Raw genomic sequence first — 27,332 nt, 5'->3', positions numbered from 1 at the left:
TATTTCTAGGAGGAATTCCTTTGAGTTTTACCTTTTTATTCAAGGGCAGTAACTCTGAATATCATGGTGACGCTTTCTTAATAGCCTAATTAGCTCACCTGATTCATTTAGATTTTGAAACCCATTGTTAATGGAAACTGATTTATCTTAGATCATGAGTGGATGTCACCACAAGTCAGATAATAATACAAAAGGTTCACTGATGTTGAGGTGCTTATTATACTCTACTGTATGTGCAAAGGATACACTTCCCCAACATTGAGAACCACATAAATGTCAAGTCACTATTGTGACTCTTGCTCTTTCAGTATTTTATTTTCTGATATCAAAATAGAAGCTGATCAGAAATGTGGCATGTTTTCTCCATAAAGGGGATGATATGGTACTCTTCTATCTTTGAGAGGTTTTTCAAACAAACTGCCCTGATTACTTGGCTAAATATGCAGGCATAGTTATCTATGTAGATAGCCAACTGTAGGGTTAGATTGATAATTTTTTTACAAGAATTTTAAAGTATAAGGCCATTATTTTCTGTGAGGGATTTTCCGTGCTTACCCAACATTATGAAATTATTGCATATGCAGTACCTGGTAGTATTTGAAAAAGCACATTGAAACTCGGTTGGCATAGCACTTCACTACTAGTTTTATCTGCTGGGAGGAAATCAAGATCAGCCCAAAGACAGTCCGTGTAAGGCAGAGCTCCCCTTCAGTTCAGAGGGAGGCATCATCTAAACCAGAATCTGAAATTGATTATTAAAAGCAAATCTGTTCTCTCTCTCTCTCTCTATCTCTAGCCCTTAGTTACATAAAGATTATGTTTGCTCTGGTCACAGAACAGTCTGGAAGCCTTGTGATTAAAATTCAAGCTCTACGGAATGAGTACCTGATCCCTTTTATCCATTTTCTTTTACTCTTCACTTAAGAAATTGTTTTTGTGCTTCAGGTGGAGAAAATTTTGCTAGATAAAATCAAGGCCGGTTTGGGATTTTCTTTCTTTGAGTAGAAATATCCAGTAGCAGGCTCCATTCTGGAAAGAAACTTTTTCTTCCCATAACTTTTCCAAAAGTCTGAGGACTTGTTTGCCTCCATTATTTTAAAGAATTGATACATTGGTAGCAACTTAAGTGGGATTTATTTAAATGTTTTCAGTTTGGTATGAAACCACAAGTTCTATGAAGGGAATATCACAGTGGGATGAGTACTTTCAGGATTTACTCCTTAATCACTCCACCATCACTTTGTCTTCATCACCCTTATCTTGATTGAATCACTTTCTTTTACGGAGGTGTCTTGAAGGTGGTCTGTAACTGGCAATTTGCATATATTTTCATCTATCTGAGAGAATAGTTAACTGGAAGAAGCTTTAGCTAATACTGTTGTTTATTATAACACATCATATGGGCTGTATTACATTAGTATGTTACGTTGAAATGTTGTACAGTTCATGTTCAACGCCCTCAAACTGAAAGATGTATGAACAGAATGGCATATAGCCTAGTTGTATATAATATTTTATATATTTTGATTGTAGAATATCGTTCCTTGTTGATTCTCATATCATTTTCTAGTGTTTTGTTTTTGCAATTATGCCTTTTGATCTAAGCCAACCCTTGATGGTCCATTGTTTTACTCTTGGTAAAAATTGCTATCAAATATACAAAAAATATGTCCACAATTGGTAAATAGTAGTGAACTACATTTGTTTCATGTAGGATAGACATCTATAAATTAGTTGGAATATCTTTTGAGTAAGGGATCGATAGCTGGCTTTCTTCACATAGATCATTTATTGTACAATACAGTTTTAGGGACAATGAGTCTATTTGTATTTTAATACTGGGATTGTCTTTTGAAATGTAGATGGTTGTTATAGGCATGGGAAAATTTTTTTGGAATATATTTCACAAAGAAGTTAAGAGTATTTTCAGATATTTGGAAATCCTCAGCATTATTATTATTATGCTACTGCTTGTAGTAGTAGTAATTTTGGTAGTGGTAAATCATCTATTTTTATCACAGAGGTTTACTTATTTGGAATAAAATCTTACCTATCAGAGTGGTATACATTAGAGCATAACTTGTCACTAATGATGTGGGGTTGTTTCCAAACTCTGGGTGACTGAAATTAGGTTCTAATGAAGTCTCATTTTCTCAAATTAATGCATTTTTGGTAAATCATTGATAACCTAGAATGTGAATTACTAAATGTGCTCCCTATTGATAAGTTAAGTATATCTTAGTTTTACCAGACCACTGAGCTGATTACCAGCTTTCCTAGGGCGGGCCCAAAGGATTAGATATTTTTATGTGGCTAGGAATGGGACCTACAATTTTTTATGGGATCCGAATCACATTATATCGAGAAATGAATTTCAATCACCGGAAATAAATTCGTCTGATTCCGCATTGGCAGAATAGAACTTTGGACTCTGTATTGATAGACAGCACTATAATACAATTTTTCTACATTAAGCGTCAGTGTTTATGGTTACCAGTTATTATTTGTTTTGCAACTGAAGTAAATTATATGTGATGCTATGTTAAGTAGTTTATATAGTTTGTATCACTAAGTATACTTACTAATATGTATAGTATTTTTCATGTATAATGCCTGTAATAACCAGAAGTAAAAAAATATGATGTGCTCCCTTTCTCTACTGTAGCAACTTTTCAGTTGAGTTAAGGCTTACAATTCTTTTAATAGCCTCATAACATATGCCAAGCCCCCAGTCTCACATTTACTGTAGAAATCAGTAATCCTTCAGTCGCTTAATTTGGTAACTTTTTTTTTTTTCTGGAACATTGTTTTTCTCCTTGTATTTTTTCTGAATCCTATGTAGTAGTTTTTTTTCTTTCAGCTGGCATGTCTTGTCATTTTCTTTGGGGTTAATCTCCTCCTTTTTCCTTCTTTGCTGTATTTTTATCTTGTATATTGGATAGAAAAGAGGCCTTTGCATTAAAGCAATTATTTGTTTCATACTAACCTGCAGAACTAATTCAAAACATTCAATACACATTAAAATACGGCATATATACTATGTCTACTACATATATAATAAAGCCACATATATATCCTTAAATATATATATGTGCAGAATTAACACTAAAATCAACAGGCAACACGCCAAATGGTCTCTTAAGAAGTTAGGCCACTGTAGCTTGTTCCTGGTTGCTTTAAGTCAAAATGACTAGACAACCCCCCCCATTGTTGGAAGAACAACGGAGCTTCCTCCAACAAAGCCATTCTTTTCTTTGTCGCTGTCCATGCATCTGACGCTCGACAGCTCTTCGTTGTATTGGGCGACAATCATACTATTAGTTATTGTACATTTGTCTGCACTATAACGGAAGATTTATCCAGTCGTAGCAGCGCGGCTTCATCAGCTTCATCGAACACAAGACGCAGCACTTCTTGCTGCAAACAGCTAAATGATAAACTAGCTGTGGTAAGTGTAAGTATTGGTCTGACCTTCAATGTCAGGAGTATGTGACTTAAATTAAGTCAATATTAATAGGAGTAATAAGAGTAAGCGCAGGGCTGTAGATGTGCAGGATAATAACGTAGGCTCTCCGTTCTTGCACATGGATGTACAAGAAGATCTTGCAGAGTTACCAGATCAGTGCGAGTCTGCGAGTTTAGATGATTCTGTCAGGCCTATTGCATCATCTGACTGTGGGGTAAGACAAACAATGAGATCAGGTGTATCTTTCAGTGATTTGAGCTCTAATCTTGGTAACTATAGAAATATTGCAGACATCAAATCAAAGATTTAGCTGATGTTGTCAAGGATTTGGCTAATCATGTTTATTCCAGCTCCCCTGGCCCTGTTTTGGGTTAGCCTGTGAGCGGTTCCGTCGCAACACAGTCATTGCATTCATTACCACAACATTCCACAGGTAGTGGGAATGTTTTGACTGGAGTGCATAGCAGGACCATGGTTTCTAGAGTCTCGCTTTCCGCTAATATTCAGCTAGATAGGGATAGCGATGTGGATCTTGAAGGTGATTGGGAAGATTCGTGTAGGCCTAAGTAGGTCGGACGGTTATGTTAATGAGACTTCATTCCAGGCCGTGTGATCGTGTATTTTATGGGATGGGCAAGCTCCTAGACCTATAGAGGAATTATCTGATACTTGCCAATACCTGACAGAGAGAGAAGAGGTTGTATGTCTGTGTTTGGAAGTCTGATACTTGCCAGTTCACATGACATATATAATTGTTACTACTACCTACTTTAACTCAAAGGCTGTGGGATTGAGCTTACAGAGTCTGCTAGGAAAAGCATGAGATAGTAGTGGCGGTTTGACTTGGGGTAGAGCTTAATAAGCCACCTTAGGCAGACAGACTGACATAATGACTAACGGACAATCGGCCATAATTTTCTGTGACATTGCCAGCCTGCCTCTTCAGTTTTGGCAAGTCACTTTGAAGATAGTACATTTAAATTTTTAGGTTATGGTTATACAACAAAGCATGTTTGAGTGCCATTAATTGCATCCCACCATCCAGTTTTCAATGTTGGGAATCATGCAAATATTAGTTCTGTAGGTTAGTATGAAACAAATGAATTTTCAATTAAAAATTAATTTTTGAATACTTACCTGCAGAACTAATAGACACCCACCCTCTTCCTCACTTTTCTTAATAGGCTAGTTGATGCATTTGCTTAAAGAAGGAATGGCTTAGCGTTGGGGGGAGCTCTGTTGTTCCCGAAATGAGGGGGTGGGGGAATCAGGTCGTTTTGACTTTAAAACAGCCAGGAACAAGCTACAGTGGCCTAACTTCTTTAAAAACCATCTGGCTTGTTGCCTATAGTTTTCGGTGTTAATTCTGCATACATATGTATTTAAAGATATATATGTCACTGTATTATATGTGTAGTAGACATATATATATGCCGTATTTTAATGTGTATTTAATGTTTAGGATTCAATGTAGGTAGGTTTGTCGTCCAGTTAATGGTCATGAAAGTTACATGCAAATATTAGTTCTGCTGGTAAGTATTCAAAAATTAATTATAAATTGACAATTCATTTCATCTTGTATATGGGATAGATAAGAATCCTTTGCATTAAGACAGTTATTTTTGCAATTTGGCTCTGATTATTTTATTTTGATAACATTTCATCTCTATTATAAACTCTTAAAACTGAGTTCTGTTTATTATCTTGCAACACCTGTGGGAGCAATAATGTTTAGTTTTTGTTGTTATAATTGTGTAAGGGTATTAATGACAATAAGCCTTGATCAGAAAATATGGTACATTTGATCTTGATTGCAGATTTTCTATCAAGTTTTAATGTTTCAGGCGATGAAAGTGGCATGGGAGAACCAGATGAGGAGGAAACTAAAGATGTCATATATGAAGAGACATCAGAAGTGTATCAACAGCAGCAGCAGCAGCAACAGCAACAGTCACCACAGCAGCAGCAACAACAGCAAGAGCAGCAAGCACTACAGCAGCAGCAACAGCGCCCCATGGTGCGGTCTCTGGACGATCAGTTGTGCAGGGGTGAGCTGCCACCCCCCAATCCTCTCCCAATGCTCAACTCTCATAATTCCCCTCTTCCTAATGCTGCCAGTTCCCCCCATGCTAAAGTCCGGTCACGGAATTCTCCTCATACTAATAATACACAGTCTCCCTCCTCTTCAACCCTCACACTCATGAAGAAGCAGATTACGGAGATTGAGAGGGAGATAGCCCTAAGGAGACCAGAGGGTGGTCCCAGGAGGTGTGGGCTGGATGGAGATGGACCTCAGCCCCACCTGGACCTACACCTTCTAGATCCTCTTAGTGAGTATGCCAATTTCACTTTATACTGACCCTTGAAGTCAATAGCATTGCAAGTTGCAAGTGTAATTTAATGTAATCTGCTTTAGTTTGCTTAATGCCTTATTAGGCATCACATTTATAAGAACTTTGGGCACCATGTTTGACCAGTATCTCCCTCACAAGCAGACATTTCCCAAATCTGTCCTCCCTCCTTTTTCATTCCCCAGTTTTCTAATAAGCTATGTAATTGTGATGGTCATTCCTCCATACATATGTCATCAAGCACTTTAAGACTTACCTTTTTGATGGCACCCCATTGCTTTACCACTTGTCTGAGACCCCTTCATGCCATGCTGTATTCCATATCTTCGTCGTCACTGATGTTCATTACTAAAGTGTCTATAGTGGAAAGCTACCCCAACGTTTTCTAATTGAGGAGCTGATGATACTTACCGTACATAATTTAGCTGTTAGCTTATGGACTGGGCTATGTAGTTGTTTCAGTTTACTATGGAAAAAGTTGGCTTGAAATGTGCTAGAGATGTAGGCCATTTTTATAGAGTTTTAAATTTAGCTGCTCAAATGCTAATGCATAATGTAAATGTCTTTTGCTTGTAATTTTAGATGCTTGAAAGGTCAACTGTCAGTATTGCTAATAGAAATGAGCTATTTGGGTCCCAAAGTCTTTGCTTAAGTTGTGAAATGCACTTTTTATTATTCCTTTGAAGCACCAGTTTTCTCAATACAGTACTGTAAATAAGTGTAAAATATTCTTAGGTTTTGATGTATTGCATGAACTGCTTTCAAGAAATATATTATGTATTCAGTACTTGTAATTAGATTAACATAAATCACATTCAGTATCACATTCAGTACTAGGCAAAAAGATTTATTTTGTAGTTTAAGCCCCATCTCCTAATCATCTAATGGAAGCAAGTTAATGCTGTAATAATCCCACAAATGAAGCTTGAATTTCATAGAAATTCTGTTATGAGATTTTATGGCAGGGTAAGAGGAAAAATAGTAGAAATAATTCTTAGATGACAGCAATAGTATTGAAATCTAATTCTTCCCTGTAGTCAGCTTAAATATCAGTATTAAGGAATAAATAAAGAAAGATTTTATCCTTAACTGCGTATTGCTGGGTTATGCAGCTGTATTGCTTGTTGTGCTTTTGGCACTGAGTTGTTCACACAAGAGCTTTTCACTCTTGTATGTCAAAATTCACCAGAGAATGTAATAAATGATCACATTGTCTTGTAGATGAAAAGGTAGCTGAGCCACCACCGCCTCCTGCACCGCACCCGCATAGAGGAGCTTCTTCTGGGAAATCCCAGGTTGTAGAAAATGGAAGCTCTTCTTCAACCCCTAATCAGATGCCAACCACTGCTGTGTCCCCCACCCATGTTCTTGGCCACCTGCACTCCCCTCAATACACACCAGGTAAGATATGCTTTAACCTAGAATGGTTTTCTTATTTAGGGACATGGATCACTATTGTCTACTGTACTGTAAATACATTTCAGTTCTCTGAGGGATTTGTCATAGTTGCTGTTATCTACTATCCTTAGCAGGGCTTATTCTGTTATGTTTGGCAATGAAACTATGCTTGTAATACAGTAAATTTTAACACATTTTATTTCAAGTTTGTAATGCCTGGCTATAGCATCTTGCAAATCCATTTTTTTTCGAAAGGATTTCTGAATAACTGCCAGGCATGTAGGTCAAGTACCTGGAGGTGTGAAGAAAATTAGGTCAAGTAAAATTAGGTCAAGAAGTGAATTGAATCAGTGGAATGACTGAGGGTGCATTGGCAATTCTCTTGGGCAGGTCAGTCATTGCCACATAACAGTGGATTCAGGTTTGATGGTGTCTTGATTCCTTAAGAGTGTGATTGGTTGTCCATTACATGTATAACTGTGGTTGCTCATTAGGTGCTCCTTAATTTAAGTGATGCCAGCTAGTCTCAGCCATATGAGTTCTGTTTGCTCATAAGGAAGTCCTGCTCCAGCAACCACAAACCAATCGTGTTATCTGTGGGGATTCCTCAATCATGTGTAGATGTATTTTTGTATAAGAATATTCTTGTCATGGGAGGTTGTCATTGGAAGTTCTAAAGGTACACTTGCACTCAGTGTCCAGACTGATTTACTTTTTGTTGTTTATGTTTGTGCTGTTAAAAAATTACTGGCAAATGAAGCTGTAGGAATTCCATTTTGCACTTATCTTGGGCATCAACTTCATAGAATTTAGTTGCTTTAAGGAAGATTGCCACATTGCCACAAGAGGAGCTGCAGTGTCTTAAATTGTCCAGAGGTAAAGGAATCTGCTCATGATCTTGAAGGTATTATCAACACTGTTTATTCAGGCTTCAAGAGTTGCCAGAATAAATACTATGTTAATGAGGATGAAGGTTGGAAACCTTAATATTTTAGGGTATCTAGGTTCTCACAGCCTCAGAATAGCCACTGAATGTCTTGAAGCCAGGATCTGTTGTTTATCAGTCATTCATCCAAATACCTGTGCATACAGTGGAGAGGGGCCCGTGGTAGTGGTTTTCACTCGCCCCAGGAACCATACCGACACCTTTAATAAAGGTGAGCGAACCAGAATATTCTGGTATATCCAATTTAGCAGTTCTCTGGTATTATAACAATATTTTACCTTAGAAATAGTGCTAAAGGAACCTATTGCACTGGGCGACACGGCTTCCTCGCCCAGAAATAGATTTTTCCTATGTCAAAATCCCTTTTTTATGGGCATGTTTTGCAACTAAACCCCTTTCTCTGGAGAACATTAAGGAGCAAATGAAAAGTCAAACCGTTGAAATTTCAATTGGTAGTTGATTGTCTTCCACTTAAACAGTTAGTATTTCTTTAATGCTGAGTGTACTAATGTAGGACAAGGGTATCATTTGGGCCTGAAGATGCAGGGAAGTCTTCAGATTTAATGGGCTATCCCAGTCTTGTGTCATTTTTTGAAGTCATTATAGTTGGTTAATGCCTTGACACTTACCTGCTTGCAGGAGTAAAAAAAAATATGTGGCTCCTTGTCAATAAAGGATGGAAACCTGTTAATATTTGGTATTGCATTCTCAGTATAATAATGGTACTATGACATTGATGACTGTTTTACTCTACAGAATTTTCTGTAGCATGTACAATTTTATAGACAGGAAAAAAATTAAGATCATGATGCTAGAAGGTTTAATTATTGATGGCCATGTTTCTCTACGAGTCTGATTTTTCTTTGGAGGATATTTGAGTTTGATATTCTGCTTATGAATTATTTATAGAACCATGTAACAGGTTTTTTAAGCATAATCCATAGGTGATATTCATCATCCCACTGATTTCATTCGATATGATTTTCTCTTTGATAGTAATGTTTTTCTTTTAAACTGCTGTACATTTTTAGTGGCAAACTGACATTTAAAGTGCTGTATTCTTGTTTTTGACATTTTTTTTATATTGATAGGTAATTTATATAATTTTATTTTGCTTAATTATTAAAGAAAATGAATAATAGTTAAGGGTAAGATAATCATAATCAGTACACTGTATTTAAAGCACTGTGCATTTGTATATGAATTACTGCTGGAAATCGTGAGTAGTTTACAGAAGATTGTATTGTATTCATGATTAAAGGAATGAATTAAATAGTTATAAGTTAAAACGGCTGTCCCAGAGGATCGCATCATTTATCATAATGATTACAATGCAATATTAATATTCAGATATTCAGTTATGTAGCACTTAATGCTGTGAACTGCATATCACAGTTTAGATTTACTTATACAGGGATGTGTACCACAACCGCCTGTGAATAGCTAAAATCCGCTAATCTTGGCACCCCTCTAAAAATGCTTATAACTGCCTGCTTAGATAGTTCAAACAACAAAGAAAAACCCTCTAAAAATGCTTATATTACCTGATTATTTTAATAATTTTATCATGAAAATATGAAAATGTGGTAATTAGTGAATATTTCTCTATGAAAAATACTGTGAATCTGCAGAAGTTTTGTGAATGATTTGCGTTTATGTTCCATAGAAAATCCGTGAATCCAGAACCGAGGAATGAATTCATGCTGTTTAAGATACATCTTGTCCATCATTTCAAATGAAATCTGTCGTGTGCAAGTTCTGAGAGAGAAGAAAATTTGGATAGTCTGGTTTATGAGTTCAGTAATAATAATGATAATAGTAATAATATTAATAATAATAGTAATAATAATAATAATAATAGTAATAATATTGATTAATACTTTTTAAATTAAAAGATAACTTGCTCTACTTTTGTCAAAGAAAAATGGGTTTTCTTGATTTTAATTGAAGTTTGAATTTTGTACATATATAATTTTTATGATAGATATAGATACAGCAATGTAGGAATTATATTTGTAGTAAGGAAATTATGTCATTATTGTATTAATTATCATCATTAATGTTGTTCAGGAAATTTGGATGATTAATCTTTTCAATGAAATTAGCTGTTATTAAGAGTTTATTAATGGATTGCTCTGCCCTTCTGTCTCAGGTGTTCATGTAAAGTTTACTCACAATTGAAATGTTGCATAAGGTCAATGATTCTTTGATGTTAAGGCATCAGCCCTTGAATTTTGTATGAACAGTAAACAGCACAATGATTTTGATTTTTGCTATCCTTTAACTCCATTTCTGTGCATTTGACCCCTTTTGCTCTTTTATTAAACTCTGTATAGTATTTTGAAAGTTATAGTATTGTAATTTGTCAGATGTTGGAGAGTATCAGATTTAGAGAAAGGTTGACCATAATACTCAGTGTAATTATTTTTACTTTCTCGTAGTGTAAATAATGGTGCTAAGATATCAGAAATACAGCACCCTTTTACTGCAGTTCTGATATCTGTATTTTGTTGAAGTTTAAACTGTGCGCATCTATACAGATGCTATACAGATATGATTCAAGGTATGACAATGAAACTTAGTATTTGAAAGATTCTATCAGTATGAGAATAAAGCTGTAAGAAGGATATTATTAGTGAAATGGCAGGGAATTATAAGTTTCATATGTAGATGATATAATTATGGAAGGTTGAGGCATATAACTTGGCCATGTCCTTAGCACTACTTCTGGGACGATAATATTGGGGGATAGTGTCACCTGGGCTCCTGAGAGCAACAGAACTGAAAGATTCAGACCCACTTGGATGAGAAACATAAGCCATGAGGCTGGAAATGAGCAGAAATTTGAGGATTATGGAGCATAGGAAAGAATTTTGTGGCAAAATGCACAAGAGCCCTTTGCATCACATTACTTTAGGGGAGATGATGTAATTTGTGTGAATGACTGAGCCTGAAGGTGATGGATTCCATTTTAAAGATTTTATGAACAGTTAATTTACTCATCAAGGTTAATTATGCTAATGCTATAAACAATATTCAGGTGTCACTAATGATATCAGTTTATCAAGTCCTTTTTCATTGTTATTTACTACTGCACTCATCAGACTGTGCATTACCAAAATATAAAATAAAGTTATCAATTCACAGTTTTATATCTTAGTGGTTTTGATTAACTGATTGTGTAAGTATGAGTGATGTGGTACTTACAAAAGTTTTGTATATGTTTTTATTAAGAGGGAGCATTTTTAAAAGAAACGCTCATAACAAATCATAATGTAGTTTAATATTTAAACAGAGGCTGTTATTATACAGATAAAATACTGTATGAGTGCAAAATTATTTGAAAAAAAATTATATATTAATGACTTGTTCAGAATTTGTGAATTGAAACTCAACAGGTAGAAAATAAGTTTAGTAGCAGTTATCAGTTAACATAATTGGTTTTGGGTTTTGACTTCATCTGTTTTTTTTTTATCTTTCTTCATCTTGTACTTTTGTTTAGAAAAATATATTACATTTGTGTTTGTTTCTTTTTAGTTTCAGGTCCAAGCACAGGTCCTCATTTATTAAGTGCTATGGGATCATTAACTAGTCCTGTACAGCACAAGGTTGCACCACATATGGTACCAGGCCACCCAGCATCACATGATATTTTACATAATCCAGGTATAGTAGTGTATTAATTTCTTTTGATGTCTAATATTACTAGTACTGTACCATGGTGATACATATGAGGATTTTAAAGACTTGAAATCCTGTTTACTTGTGTTTAAAATAGCAATTCCTTGACAATCATCAGGGCTTGTGTAAATTTTTTGTCATTATATTGAAACTCAAAAGAGTGGGGTCCCTTCTGGTGGGGACTACATAGTCTACATTGTGTGACACACTAATGATAATACTATAGGTTGCAGCCTTCTTTTCACCTCCATGTGTGTTGCTTTCTGCCTTTACCCTCACATTCAGTCCCCTTGCCACTCCCCAGCTATCTTTGAAATTTCTTTAGCTTCAATTTGCTTTCATTTTCATCTCATTGAAGAAAAAATCCTAGCGACATTCGCTATGAGGTTTTTAAAATGTGACTCAGTGATCTCATTAAACAGCTTTATTATAATAAGAATAATGTAGTGAGCAGTAGTTTTCAAGACCACAGGTTTTAATTATTTGCAGTGTTTATGATGTGTCTCAAATGTAAAAGATAATTATGCAACTCCTGCTTAGTACTTTGTATATGGCTGAAATAAAACAAAAATACAACAAAAGACAAATGATTAAAAAATTTTAATAATGATCATTAAAGAATCTTTGTTCTGAATTTAGTAATTTTAGTTTTGTAAATATCTTTTATTCTTTATAGATTCATATTTACTTGAAACCCAATTTTTGGTATATGTTTTGTACAATGCTTCATCAGTTCAAGCAGTGTCATACTACAGAGAGAGAGAGAGAGAGAGAGAGAGAGAGAGAGAGAGAGAGAGGAGAGAGAGAGAGAGAGAGCACGATTAAAAGTCTATTATATTCTCCAGTGTAAAGAATAGTTAAAGGATTTAGGATGAGAGATATAACCTTTCATTTAATTTTTTTTTTTTGTAATTGCAGATTTTAAGAATTCTTATTGGAAATCCTGTTGAAAATATGAAAGAAAGTTTTTGTTTGCTTAATCTTCACATTTAAGGATTGTGGTCTCAGATCTGGTTTTCGTATTACATATTTAGCAATCAACCTGCTTGTTACTTGCCCACTTTTCATGTGCTTGGATGCAAAAAAGGATGCCTTATTGAAAGAAATACAGTGGTGTGAGACAGTAGTTTAGTGCTATCAGATGTGAGCCTTAGCTATCAGTTAACACTAGCAACAACTTTTTTTCCCTCTGTAATAAGGTTTTCTAGCAGACTTACTTGCCATCATAATTATGCATAAGAATAACATCCTAGTTTCCTTATGAAACAAGTTACATATAGCCGTGAAGTTTGATCAGTTAACCACATTATTTGTTCAAATGGCCTTTGCCAAGATGACCAGATTGTGAAATTTCAGTGATATGAATGTAAGTCCATGATTTTTTAGGTTGTTGCAAATTATTGTTTTGACAGAGCATTGTGTTAGCATTTACATACATGAGGTTCCTAACCTCCTTTGTCTTACAAAATTGCTAATGGTTAATTTGTGCAGTACACTATATGACCTAGGGTAGATTACCATTTATATATGTAAAGCATCATTTTGAGGCATTCGGTTTTATTGTGTAATGTACTGTGTTAACTGTTACATATACGTATTACTTCATTTCCTGTTGTATTGTATAGAGCTAATTGAACAGGAGAGTAAGATAATAATTTGGTTTAATGTAGGCTAGGGCTCCACCAGTAACTCAGCCTGCAGTTATAGACAGTAATTTTTTTTTATTCTGTTAAAGGTCAAAGCAAGCATATTATCATTAATAATAAGAAATAGTTTTTCTAGACCACTGTATCATATTTTTAGGCTTTCTTAAGGCTGATGTAAAGAGTTTGTTAGATGAGATGAGAAAATTGGAATGAGTTTAAAATTGAAGATGATTATTTGTATGGGAAGGGACAATAAGGAACAGTTGACAAGTAAGAGATAGAAGCAATGTATCTTGGGCAGGTGGGATGCTGCCAAGAACTTTTTGTGCACTTTAATTGTATCACAAAAGCCACGCTGTAAGCCGCACTCCCTGTAGGGCAAAGCTTTTACAGAACCTTCATTTATTGGAAGTTAATGAGAAAGGAAATTTGAAAAGGAAGGATGCAATTAGGAATACGTAGATTAAAAAAAGGAGAACGAAATGTTCTTTTCTAAAATAGTAGAAAGATTATCTTTAGATATACAGTATCAATGAAGCCGAAATCAAGAAGCAGAAAAGCTTTCTTTTTACGTACAGCATTTTAATCACATTCATTATCATTACCAATTGTGCATTAGGTTTACTCTTGATGACAGTAGTTTCAGTTTAGATGTGAAACTTGATCTCTCCAATGTCTTTGTCATCATTGAATTTTAATGTAGAGAAAACCCATTACTACTGTTAAATGACCAGTAGTGAAATGCGGAAGATTCTTTAAAAGGAATTGATGGCACTCTGCTTTTTAGGTGGCATATTACCTTAAGTGTTACTTATAAGGAAACTTCCTATGACTAGATGCATGTTTAAATCATTGAATATTTACGTCACTCTAGAAAAGTGACTTCATAAAATGTTGAATGATGGTGATGGCAGGTAAAATAATACAGTACCAGTAATAAAAGTAAGAGCAGTATCTTAAATGTTAGTTAATAGTATTATTTGTGGTAAAAGTACTGTAACAGAAATAACAATGATCTTACTTGAGATCAGTGTTGGGAATTGTGATAAAAATTTCTTTTCGTTGAATCAAGCACCTGAGTGATAGAATTGATGACAAAGGTCATTACTAACATCATCCATTCTTCAATGGCATATTTCAGAATTCAAAATTAGGTACTCCGTGACACTTCTCTTAAACAAAATGTTTTGTGCTCTTTTTAATATTTTTTTTACACTATGCTTGTGAACATTTATGTCTGTATCAGTCAAGTCTATCTTGGCTCGGGTATACATACGTATTATAGAACATTGCCTCTCATTTTGGGATGAGGTAGCATTGTGCAAAATTTTTAATTTAGGTTGTATGTTGTTTTAAAAAAGGGTAATAGTTAAAAAAGCTAGTACTGAATATAAATTTATTATCTTTAATAAAACCAGTACTTCATGCCCTTTAAATAAGAACTTAATTCTGTAGTTTTAATGTTTTTAAGCTTTTGACAGCAGCAATAATATGGTATATTAAAAGTCATTTTATTCAGTATTGTATATTCAGTGTTTCATTTTCTTCTTCAGGTGGAGGAGTAAGCCAAAGCCGAGAAAGTGTTGAAGCAGCCATAGCAGATATCAAACAAGCCATAAGGAGAACCAAAAATTTACCCATAAAATCCCATCCACAAGATAGGTCACCTATCAATGACAAAGCTCCAGTTTGGATACCAAGGTAAGGTTAACCATAGAAGTATTGTTTATTGTTTCATTTCAGCTGAAGTACGCCATAATGTCATCTACAGTTTTGTTCATGATGCCAGGTAAGTTATTAGGTTTGGTAATTTTGCTTTGCTATTTGCCATGATGCTATACTGTCTCACTCTCTTCTTTTCCTTTATTGATTAAAGTCATTGATAACTTTATTATCTTTCCATCAAGGTGAATAATGCTAGACTGCTGAAGCAGATATGAAAACTCTTGATATTTTTTTTGTCTTGTCTCTAGTTTACAGTTAACTAGATGGGAAAGAGCTCTTGTGTTTTTGGTGGTGTTAATTTTTTCAAGATATTAGTTCATCGGTCTTGATTTCTTTAGTTAGAATTATAGCTATTCTTCAGTCCCAATGCTGCCAGTCAGAATAGTTACTGGGTTTCATTTCTGCCATATTGTATTTTTTCTGATAATTACTCTGAAGGAAAATTATGTGTTGCATTTATTATTATTGTATGTTGGTCCATTTATGTGGTTAATTACACAGTTTTAGGTCCTGCTTACTGTCAAGGTTTCATGCTCTTCTATGAAGTAGTTGTTAATTGTACTTTCCCTTTATGGATTTGAAGTGGTTGGATTAAGAGAGAAGGTTAACAATAAAAGATCAAGTTATGTTGATAAAGGAAACAAGGTTCCAGGAAAGGTTTATTATTTTCTAATAAAGCCTATTTTATTAGCTGCAGTGCTAAGTGCATTTTGATAAATAAAAGGTTTTAAATTATGGGAAAGTACTATGCCTAAAGCAGTGAATTACAGCTTTTTTTGTCTGCCGTGAATTGGTGAGCATTAGTATGTTCAACTCCCAAGTTACAGAACATATCTAATGGTAGAAGACTGGGTTTCTGGTCTTGCATTACCTAATATATGGCTTTTGTTTTCACAGTTGGATTATTTGCAAACATATTTGCTGTTAGAATGATTGAAAATTAATCTCCCATAAAGTTTTTTTTAAGTCTCAGTTATTGAAGAAGTACAGTAGAAGCACTTCAAAATTACTTTCCAAAAAGTTCTCCTCTTTAGCAAATTAAATATGTCTTCTATAGGCTTACATAAATTATCTTTGAATATTGAACTGCTGGTGTTCAAGGGATTGAAGATACATGTAAAGCAGCCAAGATTTTATGGTAGTTTTGAATTCTGTTATATTTAGAAAATGATTAGATTTTTGGAATGATGGAACATTCACTGTATTGAAGCAGGTTAAATTTGCAGCAGGGTAAAGTTGCAGTATGGTTATGTTATACAGTCATTAGTACAAAACGGAAGAAATATAGAAGTGATATACGTACTATCCTTTTTGAGAATATGAAACCCTGTCAAAGAGGATGCAACACATCAGCAGTAAAACACATTACATGTGAATGCCCCAAGTTTTGCCTAGCAGTTAATGACTAGTATAGAACACAAGTCCATCAAGGAAATGTTTTGAGAATCTTGAGGGTTTTAAGTTTATCCAATTATAAGGTTTTTGGAAATCTATGATTTAGTAAATGTAATTTAATTTTATGTTTTAAAAGAATGAACCTTTTTTCTGCCAGCCTTGTGAGAGTTAAAATTTGCCTCTCTCTCTGTGATATGGTTAAACATTTTTTTTATAACTAAATACATACAAAATGTGACAGGAGGTTTTTTTTTTAAGTTTATGAGATGCAAAAAATATCCAGAACAATCTGTTTTGATATATTGTTTTCTGCCAAGTATTTTTGGCAATGAGTGCATATCATAAATATACTTGGACTGATTAATCAGTAATGAAGACAGTTGTTAAAGATATGAAGACTTGAGACTGACCGTCTTTTTGTATAACGTCTTGTCGAGTTTTAAGGAATTTTTAGAGAAAAGAAATTTGACTTGTCAACTTGAAAAGGAAATTTATTAATTTATTTACCATTTAATCTTTGGTAAGAGTAGAAGGGTTAAGAAATTTTGGTTCAATAATGTTGATGATAAATTTTTTTCATTCTGAAGGAACTAAAAGAGTATCTTGAAACTATAGAAGCCAAAGCGTGAATGGAGAAGTGAAAATGTTTCATTTGTAGTACTTTATCATTTAAGTAAAGCACAGATTCATTTAACAATCAAGTTCAGATTATATGGTATTTTTTTTCTTTGGATACTTAGTACACATACCTTCTTGCCACATTAATACATTACCCTTGAGGATTAGTAGGAAAAATATTAGCAAACAAATTCCTTTCATAGATTAGGATTTTCTTTACCGTAGTTTCAGAATACTTTGTTATTTATATGTCATTGGGCTGTATATAGACACTGTGGCAATCATCAATGTCATGGTTATTACAGTAACATACTTCAGATTTTCCATTATTGGGGTCATATGTGAAATGAGAGCTTTCCATTTTCTTTTGCTTTGTGCACCATTCCTATCTGACTAGCAGCTGGGTAGATTTTCCATGTGCTGGGTCTTCCTCTTGGAAATGAAGCAATAGTTTAATGATTTATAATACAATTACAGAATGATTTATAATACAATTACAAATACTGCAAATGATGATTCACTGAAAAATGTAAATTCTAAAGTAAATTGTTCAGCTTTTTAATGACATGTTGATAAGTTATAATAAACATCTTCAAGTCATTTGAATTATTTCTTAAATGAATTATACAGAAATGGCTGGAAATTTATTTACTGTACTTAAAATTTTGTATTTTAGGAGTTTGTTATTTTCCTGAAGCATATCTTTAGTGTATTTGTTGATTACCCATCAAACAGGAAATGAACATTCAAAAGTGATTATTGTTTAATGTACAGATGATACTTAGACTTTTTTAGCAGGTAAAGTTGTGAATGAGTTTAATAATGTTGGTAATTTAGCTGGAAATTTCTTGATAAAAATGAGGGCATAACATTGGCTGTCAAAAGTCTGTGACCGAACTGGAATTTTTGTGGCTTCTAGTGATATTTATTATCTTTATTATTGCATAACACATGCGGGCAGTAAATATGTATGGAACCACTGAAGCAGTGTACCACCCAAAATTGCTACTTTGTACATTTCTTTTCTCTGTTATGTTTCCTAAATTGTAGTGTAATACATAAGAAATTCCTCTTGAAGATGAAATGACATGCTCAGTTGGGATGGAATGAATGTGTAATATTGATTTCTGGATAATTTTTATTGTGTTTTACAGTACATATATCACTGTGCTTATTAATATGGAGTAAATTTTTCAAAGTTGTTCCAATAATAAAAGTAAACTTATAGTTATAAAAATGTTTTAAAATTCTTTTTTATTTAGTAGTTGTAAAGGGGTTACTTGATTTTTCTACTACTCTCTCACTTTTTTTGTGCTTGTTAGACATTCATATATTTCCTCTTATGATACTTTAAACCAATCACATGTTTGATTATATATTTAATTTTTTCTATTATTTGATCCTTATGCTTTTAAGGTCAATTATTCATAACTAAAAGTATACCATGACCACCTAATCTTTCTTGAGGGATAGTGAAAACTTATATGCCTATGTCTATTTTTTTTACATTGTAAAATGTGCGGAAGAATTTATTTTTGCGTGCATTTGAACAGTTAAGTTCAATTGAAAGCCTTGTATGAATGTACTTTATGTACTGATAAGAAAATATGAATGTATTTATTATGTTAAGCATTTATGGGAACCATTCATGATTGAAGGAAAATTTCCTCTTTCTAGTAGTGCTTGGCTTCTGAAAAGGCAGCTGGAGAAATGAGAACTATATAATACCTACTTTTGCATTGTTTGAAGTACTAATTTCTTGCATTTCAAGAGGCTTACTGGCCCCCAATTTAAACAAATATAATCCTGCCCATTAACAATTTGACGAGCTCAATCTTTTCACTGGGTCTTAAGACTAAGTACTGCAACATAGCTTGATTGGTGTTATGGATGAAAACATAAAAGTGAAAAACGTGCAGTCGAACACAATTTCCAGAGCGCAAACAACCAGGGGACTATACTTCAGTGGCGTGGTTGGTATGGTGTTGGCGTCCCACCTCAGTGGTGGCGAGTTCGATTCTCGGCCATTCCATTGAGGAGTGAGAGATGTGTATTTCTGGTGATAGATGTTCACTCTCGACGTGGTTCGGAAGTCACGTAAAGCCGTTGGTCCCATTGCTGAATAACCACTGGTTCCTTGCAACGTAAAAACACCATACAAACAAACAAACCAGGGGACTATATATATAGAGACCATAGTGTAATGAAAATGGCTGACTTATACTGATGCCACATTTGTGTGAGTGAAATGTAGAGAGCCGAGGGAGTCACTGTTGGACAGGAGCTAAAGCTCTCCTCTCCTGAGTTCTTTATATTCCATCACTTTTCCAACAAGCACTACTATTCTGGTCGGAGCGCGTCAGTGGCATAGTTGGTATGGTCTTCACATGCCACCTCGGCAGGTCAGAGATATATCTGGTGATAGAAGTTCACTCTCGACGTGGTTCGGAAGTCACGTGAAGCTGTTGGTCCCGTTGTTGAATAACCACTGGTTCGATGCAACGTACAAACACCATACAAAAAACAAACTATTCTGGTCGAGACCAACTACAAGAGAGATCTTATGGGGGCCTTGGGGGGCTTTGAGAGTGTAACATCCTTTGAGGACTCAAAGCAGTTACATAAAAGCAAAACAAAACTGAGAAAAATGGAAAGAAAATTATTACTAACCTTCGATACTCATTTTAGCCAAGTTACTGCAAGGCGTAATTATACTCGGTTAATAATTAATGACATTTACTCGACTATTAATAACATAGTATATAAATTAATCATACAAGTAAATAATAATAAATAAGCTCTGATTATAAAGATTCGGCGGTGCTGTAAAAGATTAAATTCTCTCGTCGTACCTGGGTAGGTCCGATGAATGCTAGGTCGAGCTGAGTGTCCCTGGTCACTCATGATAAAGGCATCCCTCTGAAAGAGAGAGGTGTCGAATTAAGTAAAAGATTGGTGAGAATTGAAGCCATAATACCATGCAATTGAAATATTGCACTGTTCACAAATCTGGATTAAACTAAAAGTTGAGAAATATACCGGTAGGAGGAAAAACAGGCCGCCAAAATACTCGAGTTCATCCTAACGTAGGCATCCAAACGCGCTATCCAGTTATCCTGAATTGGGACAACACGTGGAGCAAGGATTGGCTGTTCTGTGAAATGGCCAAGGGAGAACATGGGACGTCCGCTCGCTACTAAAGCCAAAACACTTGTGAGGACGAATCCGGGCAGTTCGCGTAAGTCGCTGTCGAGCTTGGGAAACGGATCGCCTTAGGGCTCAATATGGCTGCCGACTTGAGTGGTAGTTCTGCCAATCATTGCAGTGGCTCTCTCACGGCAACCTTAAATGGGACGAGACATTTGGCGGTTGAATTGATGAAGAAAAGGAAAAAATGAGAGAATTATGCAGTGTGGGCAGCCATTTGCACTTCGTTTACATGGGGCAGCCAATTAATGAGCGAGGGTTTACCCTGCACATAAAAATAATGAATGATTGTCTGTGCCAATATGACCTTGTGGCATTCCAACCCGGTAGTATTCATTATTCTCTCTCTCTCTCTCTCTCTCTCTCTCTCTCTCTCTCTCTCTCTCTCTCTCTCCAAGAACTTCATTAGACCTAAGGTTTGCTCCCTTAGCACCAAACCATATCTCTCATTCCAGGAACCTATATGGTTGCTGGGAAGGTTTGCGTTGTAGCTTAATTAGGTCCTAGAAGGAAAGTTATTAGTAACATTAGTGGATTGGGGATGCACATCAGAAAAGAAGAGAAAGATTCTCTGTTACATTAGGGAATATTAGTTTTCTTTTTTACTGTATATATGTGTGTTATATATATATATATATATATATATAATATATATATATATATATATATATATTGTTTTTTATGCAGAGTGTACTTTTCTTTTGTAGTGAGCTGATAGAAAATGTTAAGATGTATTGGATATTTAGGAAACCATTGTACAGTGCATATGACTATTATTAGAACTAACTATATAATATATATATTATCATATATATATATATATATATATATATATATATACATTTATGTATGTATGTATGTATAATGTATATACATACCTTAAAATGTTAATATGTAGGTGTATACTTATTTTTGAGAACGCATTTCAATTAGATCTCATTAATGTTTTGTTTGTAGAGTACTGTACTAGATGGCATTGCTGAAGACATTGACTAAATAAATCTCTTTCAATTCGAAAATAATTCTTTGAAGTAGTTCCCTTTTCATTATCAGTTTAAGGGGATGTGTATGGTACTGGAAGGGAATTTTCTGTTATGGTAAACTTCTTGGAAACGCTAACAAGAGACTGCAGGGACTGTTAGCAGTCGAGAGTATTGTGTTTGAAGAATGCGAACACCCCACAGATACTGTGAAAATGGAAAGTCGGAAGCCTTGCTCATTTCTTCGTCTCCAGGGTGTGATTTTATCACATTACATTCTTTATGAAAACGTTGTTCTCGGGAAACTGCATATTATGATTATTCTTCATATATACAGAATATGACGCATGGATAAGGAGCGTGCCAACTAAGGCAGCATTATTACTTTCCGTTTTGCTAAATCTTCATGGACTAGAGATATAATTCTCTCTCTCTCTCTCTCTCTCTCTCTCTCTCTCTCTCTCTCTCTCTCTCTCTCTCTCTCTCTCTCTCTCTCTTTCTTATGGAGCTTGAGATATAATTCTCTCTCTCTCTCATGGACTTGAGATATAATCTCTCTCTCTCTCTCTCTCTCTCTCTCTCACACACACACACACACACACACACACACACGCACACACACAGATATGGGAGGAATGCTTAATGGAAGGGATTGAAAGGAGCGAGGTGAAGGGTCAGTGTTCGATCACGCACTTCTTCAGGAAGGGGTCACCTCGCATTCGGTTATTATGACTAACAGCAACAACGTTTGAAAGGAAGCCGAGGTGTTACCTACATATCCAATTACTCCAGCATTAAAGCTGAACGGTTATTTTGTCTTCTGGAAACAGTCTGTCAGGTCAGAGAGAGGAACCCTTATGGCACCTCCTCAATTTCCCTGGTTCCTTTTCCCCCTCTTCGTTAAGTTATAAACGGTACGAAGGAAATTGATTTAGTGTTACACTCGGTTATTCTAGATTCAAAGTTGCATCAATATGTTTTGGAAAAGGGTTCAGTATGATGACCTCCGCGATTTCCCTCATAGATTTGACTTGTATACATTTCAAGCTGGTGGAATGAAGCGAGTTTTAAATGTAGGTGAATATTGGAGGCATAATTATGTGGGTTTGAGTTATGAACTTGTTCGCAATAGTTTGGAAAGGAGCCATGGAACATGACCCGCCCCCCTCTCCATGGCAGCCTTAACTCGTGCTTTGAATGATGGAATAAATGGAATTATTGTTATGAACAGATTCGGAAGGTTTTAAAAGAAACTTCATAATTTTCACATATCATTTTTTAAAAGGGATGAATTTAAACGCAGCAAAGGAAAGGATTTGTTGCTTTAATAGTTTATTGAGTATTTAGATAGTGTTTTGTTTTTTGGCAAGAGTTCACTTTTAAAAAAAAGGAAGAAACCTGTAAATTCACGAGGACAAGTATTGAACACTATGAAGGAATGAAATAATTGTTATAGCCTCCTGTTGAAGTTTTGAATTTGCTAGCAGCCCGTGTTTTCTAAAAAATAAGGTTTATTTGGCAAGACCCTCACTACTCCTGAAAAAAAAAAAAATAAAAATAAAGTTCCCGGAAGCACAAACACCCCCTCCCTCCCCCCCCTCCCCCTCCCCTCCCCCCTTGAAGGCTAAGTTTAAAATCCGATGAAAATCAGAGACTTTGTTCAAGCCTGAGAGGTATTCTGGATTCCACGCAATTAGCCTTTTAGACTCCGGGTAACTTCGAAAGTTAAATTTACGGGAAGTTAAATTTGCGAGAGGAGAGGAGTAGTTGGGCAAAAATTGTGGGAAGCACGAAAAGTTAACAGCAACCGGACAAAACTTGGCTCTGTTGGCGCCCTCAAAGCTTTGCGCTCGGCGTTCCTACTCTCTTTGTCGTTTGTTTCATGGCGGATCAGAGAGTGTATATGGCGGACTTGGAGGCCATTTTCGCCACTTTGATTTGGCTTTGCTTGCTCCGTGTGCTTGTCGCTTGTCGCTCGCCGAATCAGTAGGTGTAGTATCATCTTTTGAGAAATTCTGACTGTGGTCCTTTATTCGTCAGTATGCTTCAGTTGTTGAAATGTATTGGATGAAATGTAATATTAATTATAGCTAAAAAAAATTGGCGATAAATATCACTTATAAAAATGTCGAATGTTACTTTGAAACTATCAACAATTTTCAGACTTGCTTTGAGGAACTTGCGGCCAATAGCGCCTCAGTGGCGTGATCGGTATGGTCTTGACCTGCCATCATGCAGGTTTCTTAATCAGAGAATATGTAAACATAGATCAACTTGGTTAAGTTCTTCCTGATCACGCAAAGCGTCATTATGAGCTCTTTATCTCAGTTAGTCATTCAAAGAGAAAAGGAGAGGAAAGTTAGTCTTAGCCAGAAAAAGTACCAGGCCATTAAAGCTGAGACTGTTAAAAGCATCTGTTTTTTTTTCCGTAAAAATCCTCTATATTGCAAGGCAACCATATACATTTATAGCTACGCTGTTAATTCCGTCTAGGGACGCTGTGTTTTAAGGCATATAAACGAAGGGTTGTTTGTTATTCAAGGTGTATATATATTGTATATATATATATATATATATATATATATATATATATATATATTATATATATATATATATATATATATATATATATATATATATATGAATAACTTGATCACGAAGTATATAAAACGTGATGCCATGTATAAATAAAGGTTTTTTTGCCTCGAAGGAAAAAATGAAAAAGCGAGATAGCCAAGTACTTTCGGTCCTGTTCGGACCCTTTACTCAGTAAAGGGTCCGAACAGGACCGAAAGTACTTGGCTATCTCGCTTTTTCATTTTTTCCTTCGTGGCAAAAAACTTTTATATATATATGTGTGTGTGTGTGTATATATATATATATATATATATATATATATATTATATATTTTAACACTAGGCTTTCGTTTTCTTTTCGTTTAGCCTATTATAAAGAACAAAAGTCATGTTTGTGTTTGGTAAGGATTTTGAAATCACTTGGGCTTTCCTGTTCTAAATGTTGGTTATGAAAATTCCTAAATCTCTTGTTTTTTTTTTTTTTTTCTCGTATCGTTTGGAATTTTCTTGGGACGGAAATATTAATCATGTTTGGTAAGATATCTTTTTCAATATGTTGAGGAATATACAGCACCAAGTCCCTTCCCCGATCTCCTCCGCCTTCCCCCCCCCCCCCCCCCCCTCACCCACTTTCTATTACAAGGGTTCCTGAATGGAAGAAAATAACCCAGGCATTCTTTAATATTCTAGAATATTTATGGAATGAAAGATTAAAAATTCTGCGGATAGGGGCTGTTTTTCAATACCGATAACAAGGGTCTCTCTCTTCTCTCTCTCTCTCTCTCTCTCTCTCTCTCTCTCCTCTCTCTCTCTCTCTCTTTGCCCCCCGCGAAACATGCTCTCTCTATGAAATGTTTAAATCTGTCATAATCTCGTCAGGAGAAAAAGGGGTTTACATTAGACCGAAAAATGCCAGTCAGCTTTTGAGACCTGGAAAAGGCAGGCAACGTGACAAGAATTGGCCAATCAGGTACGCAACTCCCTCTCAGCGGCACGAGGAGGAGAGAGAGAGAGAGAGAGAGAGAGAGAGAGAGAGAGAGAGAGAGAGAGAGAGAGAGGATCCAGGGTCCTCTGGAAATGCTATTGTGACAGGCACGCATGCCGGCATGCAGCCAATTAGCAGCGTTTTGCTCTCCTGAGCCACTGCTGGAACTCTGCTGCGCCAGTCTCATCATCATCGTCTGTCCTCCCTCCCTGGATTTCGTGTCGTGTGTCTGGAACGAAAGCCTGAATTTTCCCTTTCCGTCTGTTTTGTTGATGTGTTGATGGTTATATTGTAGCTTATAGCCCATTTTCAGTTTTCTGACAAGAAAGCTATTATCTTGCGTCTGGCAACGATATAAGCCAGGCCACCACCGGGCCGTGGGTAAAGTTTCGTGGGCCGCGGCTCATACAGCTTCATACCGAGACCACCGAAAGATAGATCTTCTGCGCATTGTTTGTTTGTTTGTTACTGTAGCTTCGTGATGGATGATGTTTATTACTGATAGTAACTATTATAATTTTGCTGTTATTATTATTGATAGCAGCTTTGATATTTACTACTGGTAGTCGTTAATGTAATAATTTCGTAAATAAAAAAAGGGTTGTAATCCAAGACGACACAGCTCATACAAGAACATATTCGTATCAGCTTGTAATCTAGGATTGAAATTCTCATATAGTACTCTTTATCACTGCATCTACGTAGTTTCCCGGAATATGTTATACGAGCGATGCCAGCTTCTTTATAGTTAACAAACGACGTCATATATTTTAAATTAAGCTTTCAGCTTTTAGAGGCCGCTGACGTTTTTTTTTAAAGGTGTTGGCGTAAAGCATTCGAAGGCTTACTTGAAGCTCTCAAACGATGTTGCACAATTTACTGTAACATTGCATTCATTTACTTTTAGAGTAATTTTTGTTAAGATAGAAAGGAGGAAGAAGTGGTATAAATGATCACACACACACACATAGTGGGCTGACATAACGCAAATACTTACTCGAAAATTTTGCAGTTTTCCATTCAGAAAATAAAGCTTTCGTGAAGGTATTACAAGTAGTCTTCAAATTACCAGTTATATCTCAATTTTAGTCAGCCCTGTTGTCGGTACTGAGTAACTCTCTCTCTCTCTCTCTCTCTCTCTCTACATGCCAGGTGTGCCTTTAATTAATTTCAGCGATTCTAAGTTCATTTTTAAAGGGACGTTGGCGAGCTATCTTTTTTTTTTTTCTCTCTCAGTAATGCTTTTATGATATCAGGTTCCATGATAGACAGACGCTTTAATTTTTAAGTGCCTGATATTTTATACACTTCCGCCAGGGTATGAATTGTGTCTATATTTTGCAGTTGTGGTGAATAAGGCTATAGTTATTGGACCCCTCACTTATCAAAACAAATTAAAATCACAACTTTATTCTTAGTAAAAATATGAAAAATATAGAACTATAAAAGCATTGGGAAAATGATTTTATGCGGCAGTAGTTATATACCCTGATACTTTTCAAATGAAATAAAATAAAAATATAGTATGCACGTGCGTACAATTACAGTAGATTCGCATCACCCGTGCATCTGATGTCTAGGCCAGTCCCTTACGCCGCTCCTGATTGGCTGTTGATAAGCCAGTGACAGGGTTGGAAACTTTGTCTCTCTCGAGAGAGTTCACATGGGCAGGATGTATGTCTCACCTCTCCTGAGGGATACGTCTTTCAGGAGAGGTGGAGCATGCATCTTGCCTATGTGAACTATCTCGAGAGACTGAGAATTTTCAGCCCTTAGGTTGACTTATCAACAGCCAATCAGGAGCGTCGTAAGGGACTGGCCTAGACATCAAATGCACTGCTGATGGGAATCTACTAAAATAAACATATACAAAAATGTAAGAATATAAGTATTCGTTAAATCATTATTCCCGCTGAACTTACGACCCGATGAGATCAGCTAATACTGTAATATCTAAAATTTCCTTCAGCTCTACAAAATTTAAGGTACAGAGCCTAAAACTCTCTTTACAGTCAATAAGTTGTTTTTATTAGTAATATTTTCCATTAATCTCCTGATGTCGTTAATATTTTTAATTTCCTTTGGAATTCGTTTATGTTTATACCCACAAGGTCATTAATATTTTAGGGGGTAACTTTCTTGGAAAATTTTCCAGTTTATTTATATCAAGATGTATGATTGTTTTTCAGTTTATTTATATCAAAATGCGTGATTATTTTTCCCTTTATTTATATATCAAAATATGTGATTATTTTTCAGTTTATTTGTATCAAAATGTGTTATTATTTTTCAGTTTATTTATATATCAAAATGTGATTATTTTTCAGTTTATTTATATATCAAAAAGTATGATTATTT

General features: G+C 35.3%; 1 protein-coding gene across 13 annotated transcripts in view; it reads left to right on the top strand.

Annotated features, from left to right (window-relative positions):
• The window catches only part of LOC135224319 (uncharacterized), a 1,756,683-nt gene that overhangs the window by 632,931 nt on the left and 1,096,420 nt on the right, over positions 1 to 27,332 (top strand). For 12 of the 13 annotated variants that reach the window (XM_064263193.1, XM_064263194.1, XM_064263192.1 and 9 more), the window contains 4 exons: positions 5,311 to 5,796; positions 7,039 to 7,218; positions 11,699 to 11,827; positions 15,042 to 15,189. In XM_064263193.1, the coding sequence (XP_064119263.1) occupies positions 5,311 to 5,796; positions 7,039 to 7,218; positions 11,699 to 11,827; positions 15,042 to 15,189 (943 nt within the window). The remainder of the gene's footprint in view (positions 1 to 5,310; positions 5,797 to 7,038; positions 7,219 to 11,698; positions 11,828 to 15,041; positions 15,190 to 27,332) is intronic. The other variant, XM_064263195.1, reaches the window with a different exon arrangement.

Source organism: Macrobrachium nipponense, chromosome 12 (genome assembly GCF_015104395.2).
Source record: "Macrobrachium nipponense isolate FS-2020 chromosome 12, ASM1510439v2, whole genome shotgun sequence".
In the NCBI taxonomy this organism is placed as follows: domain Eukaryota; kingdom Metazoa; phylum Arthropoda; class Malacostraca; order Decapoda; family Palaemonidae; genus Macrobrachium; species Macrobrachium nipponense.
Note: the sequence above shows the minus strand (reverse complement) of the source record. Positions and strands in the feature narration are given on the sequence as shown.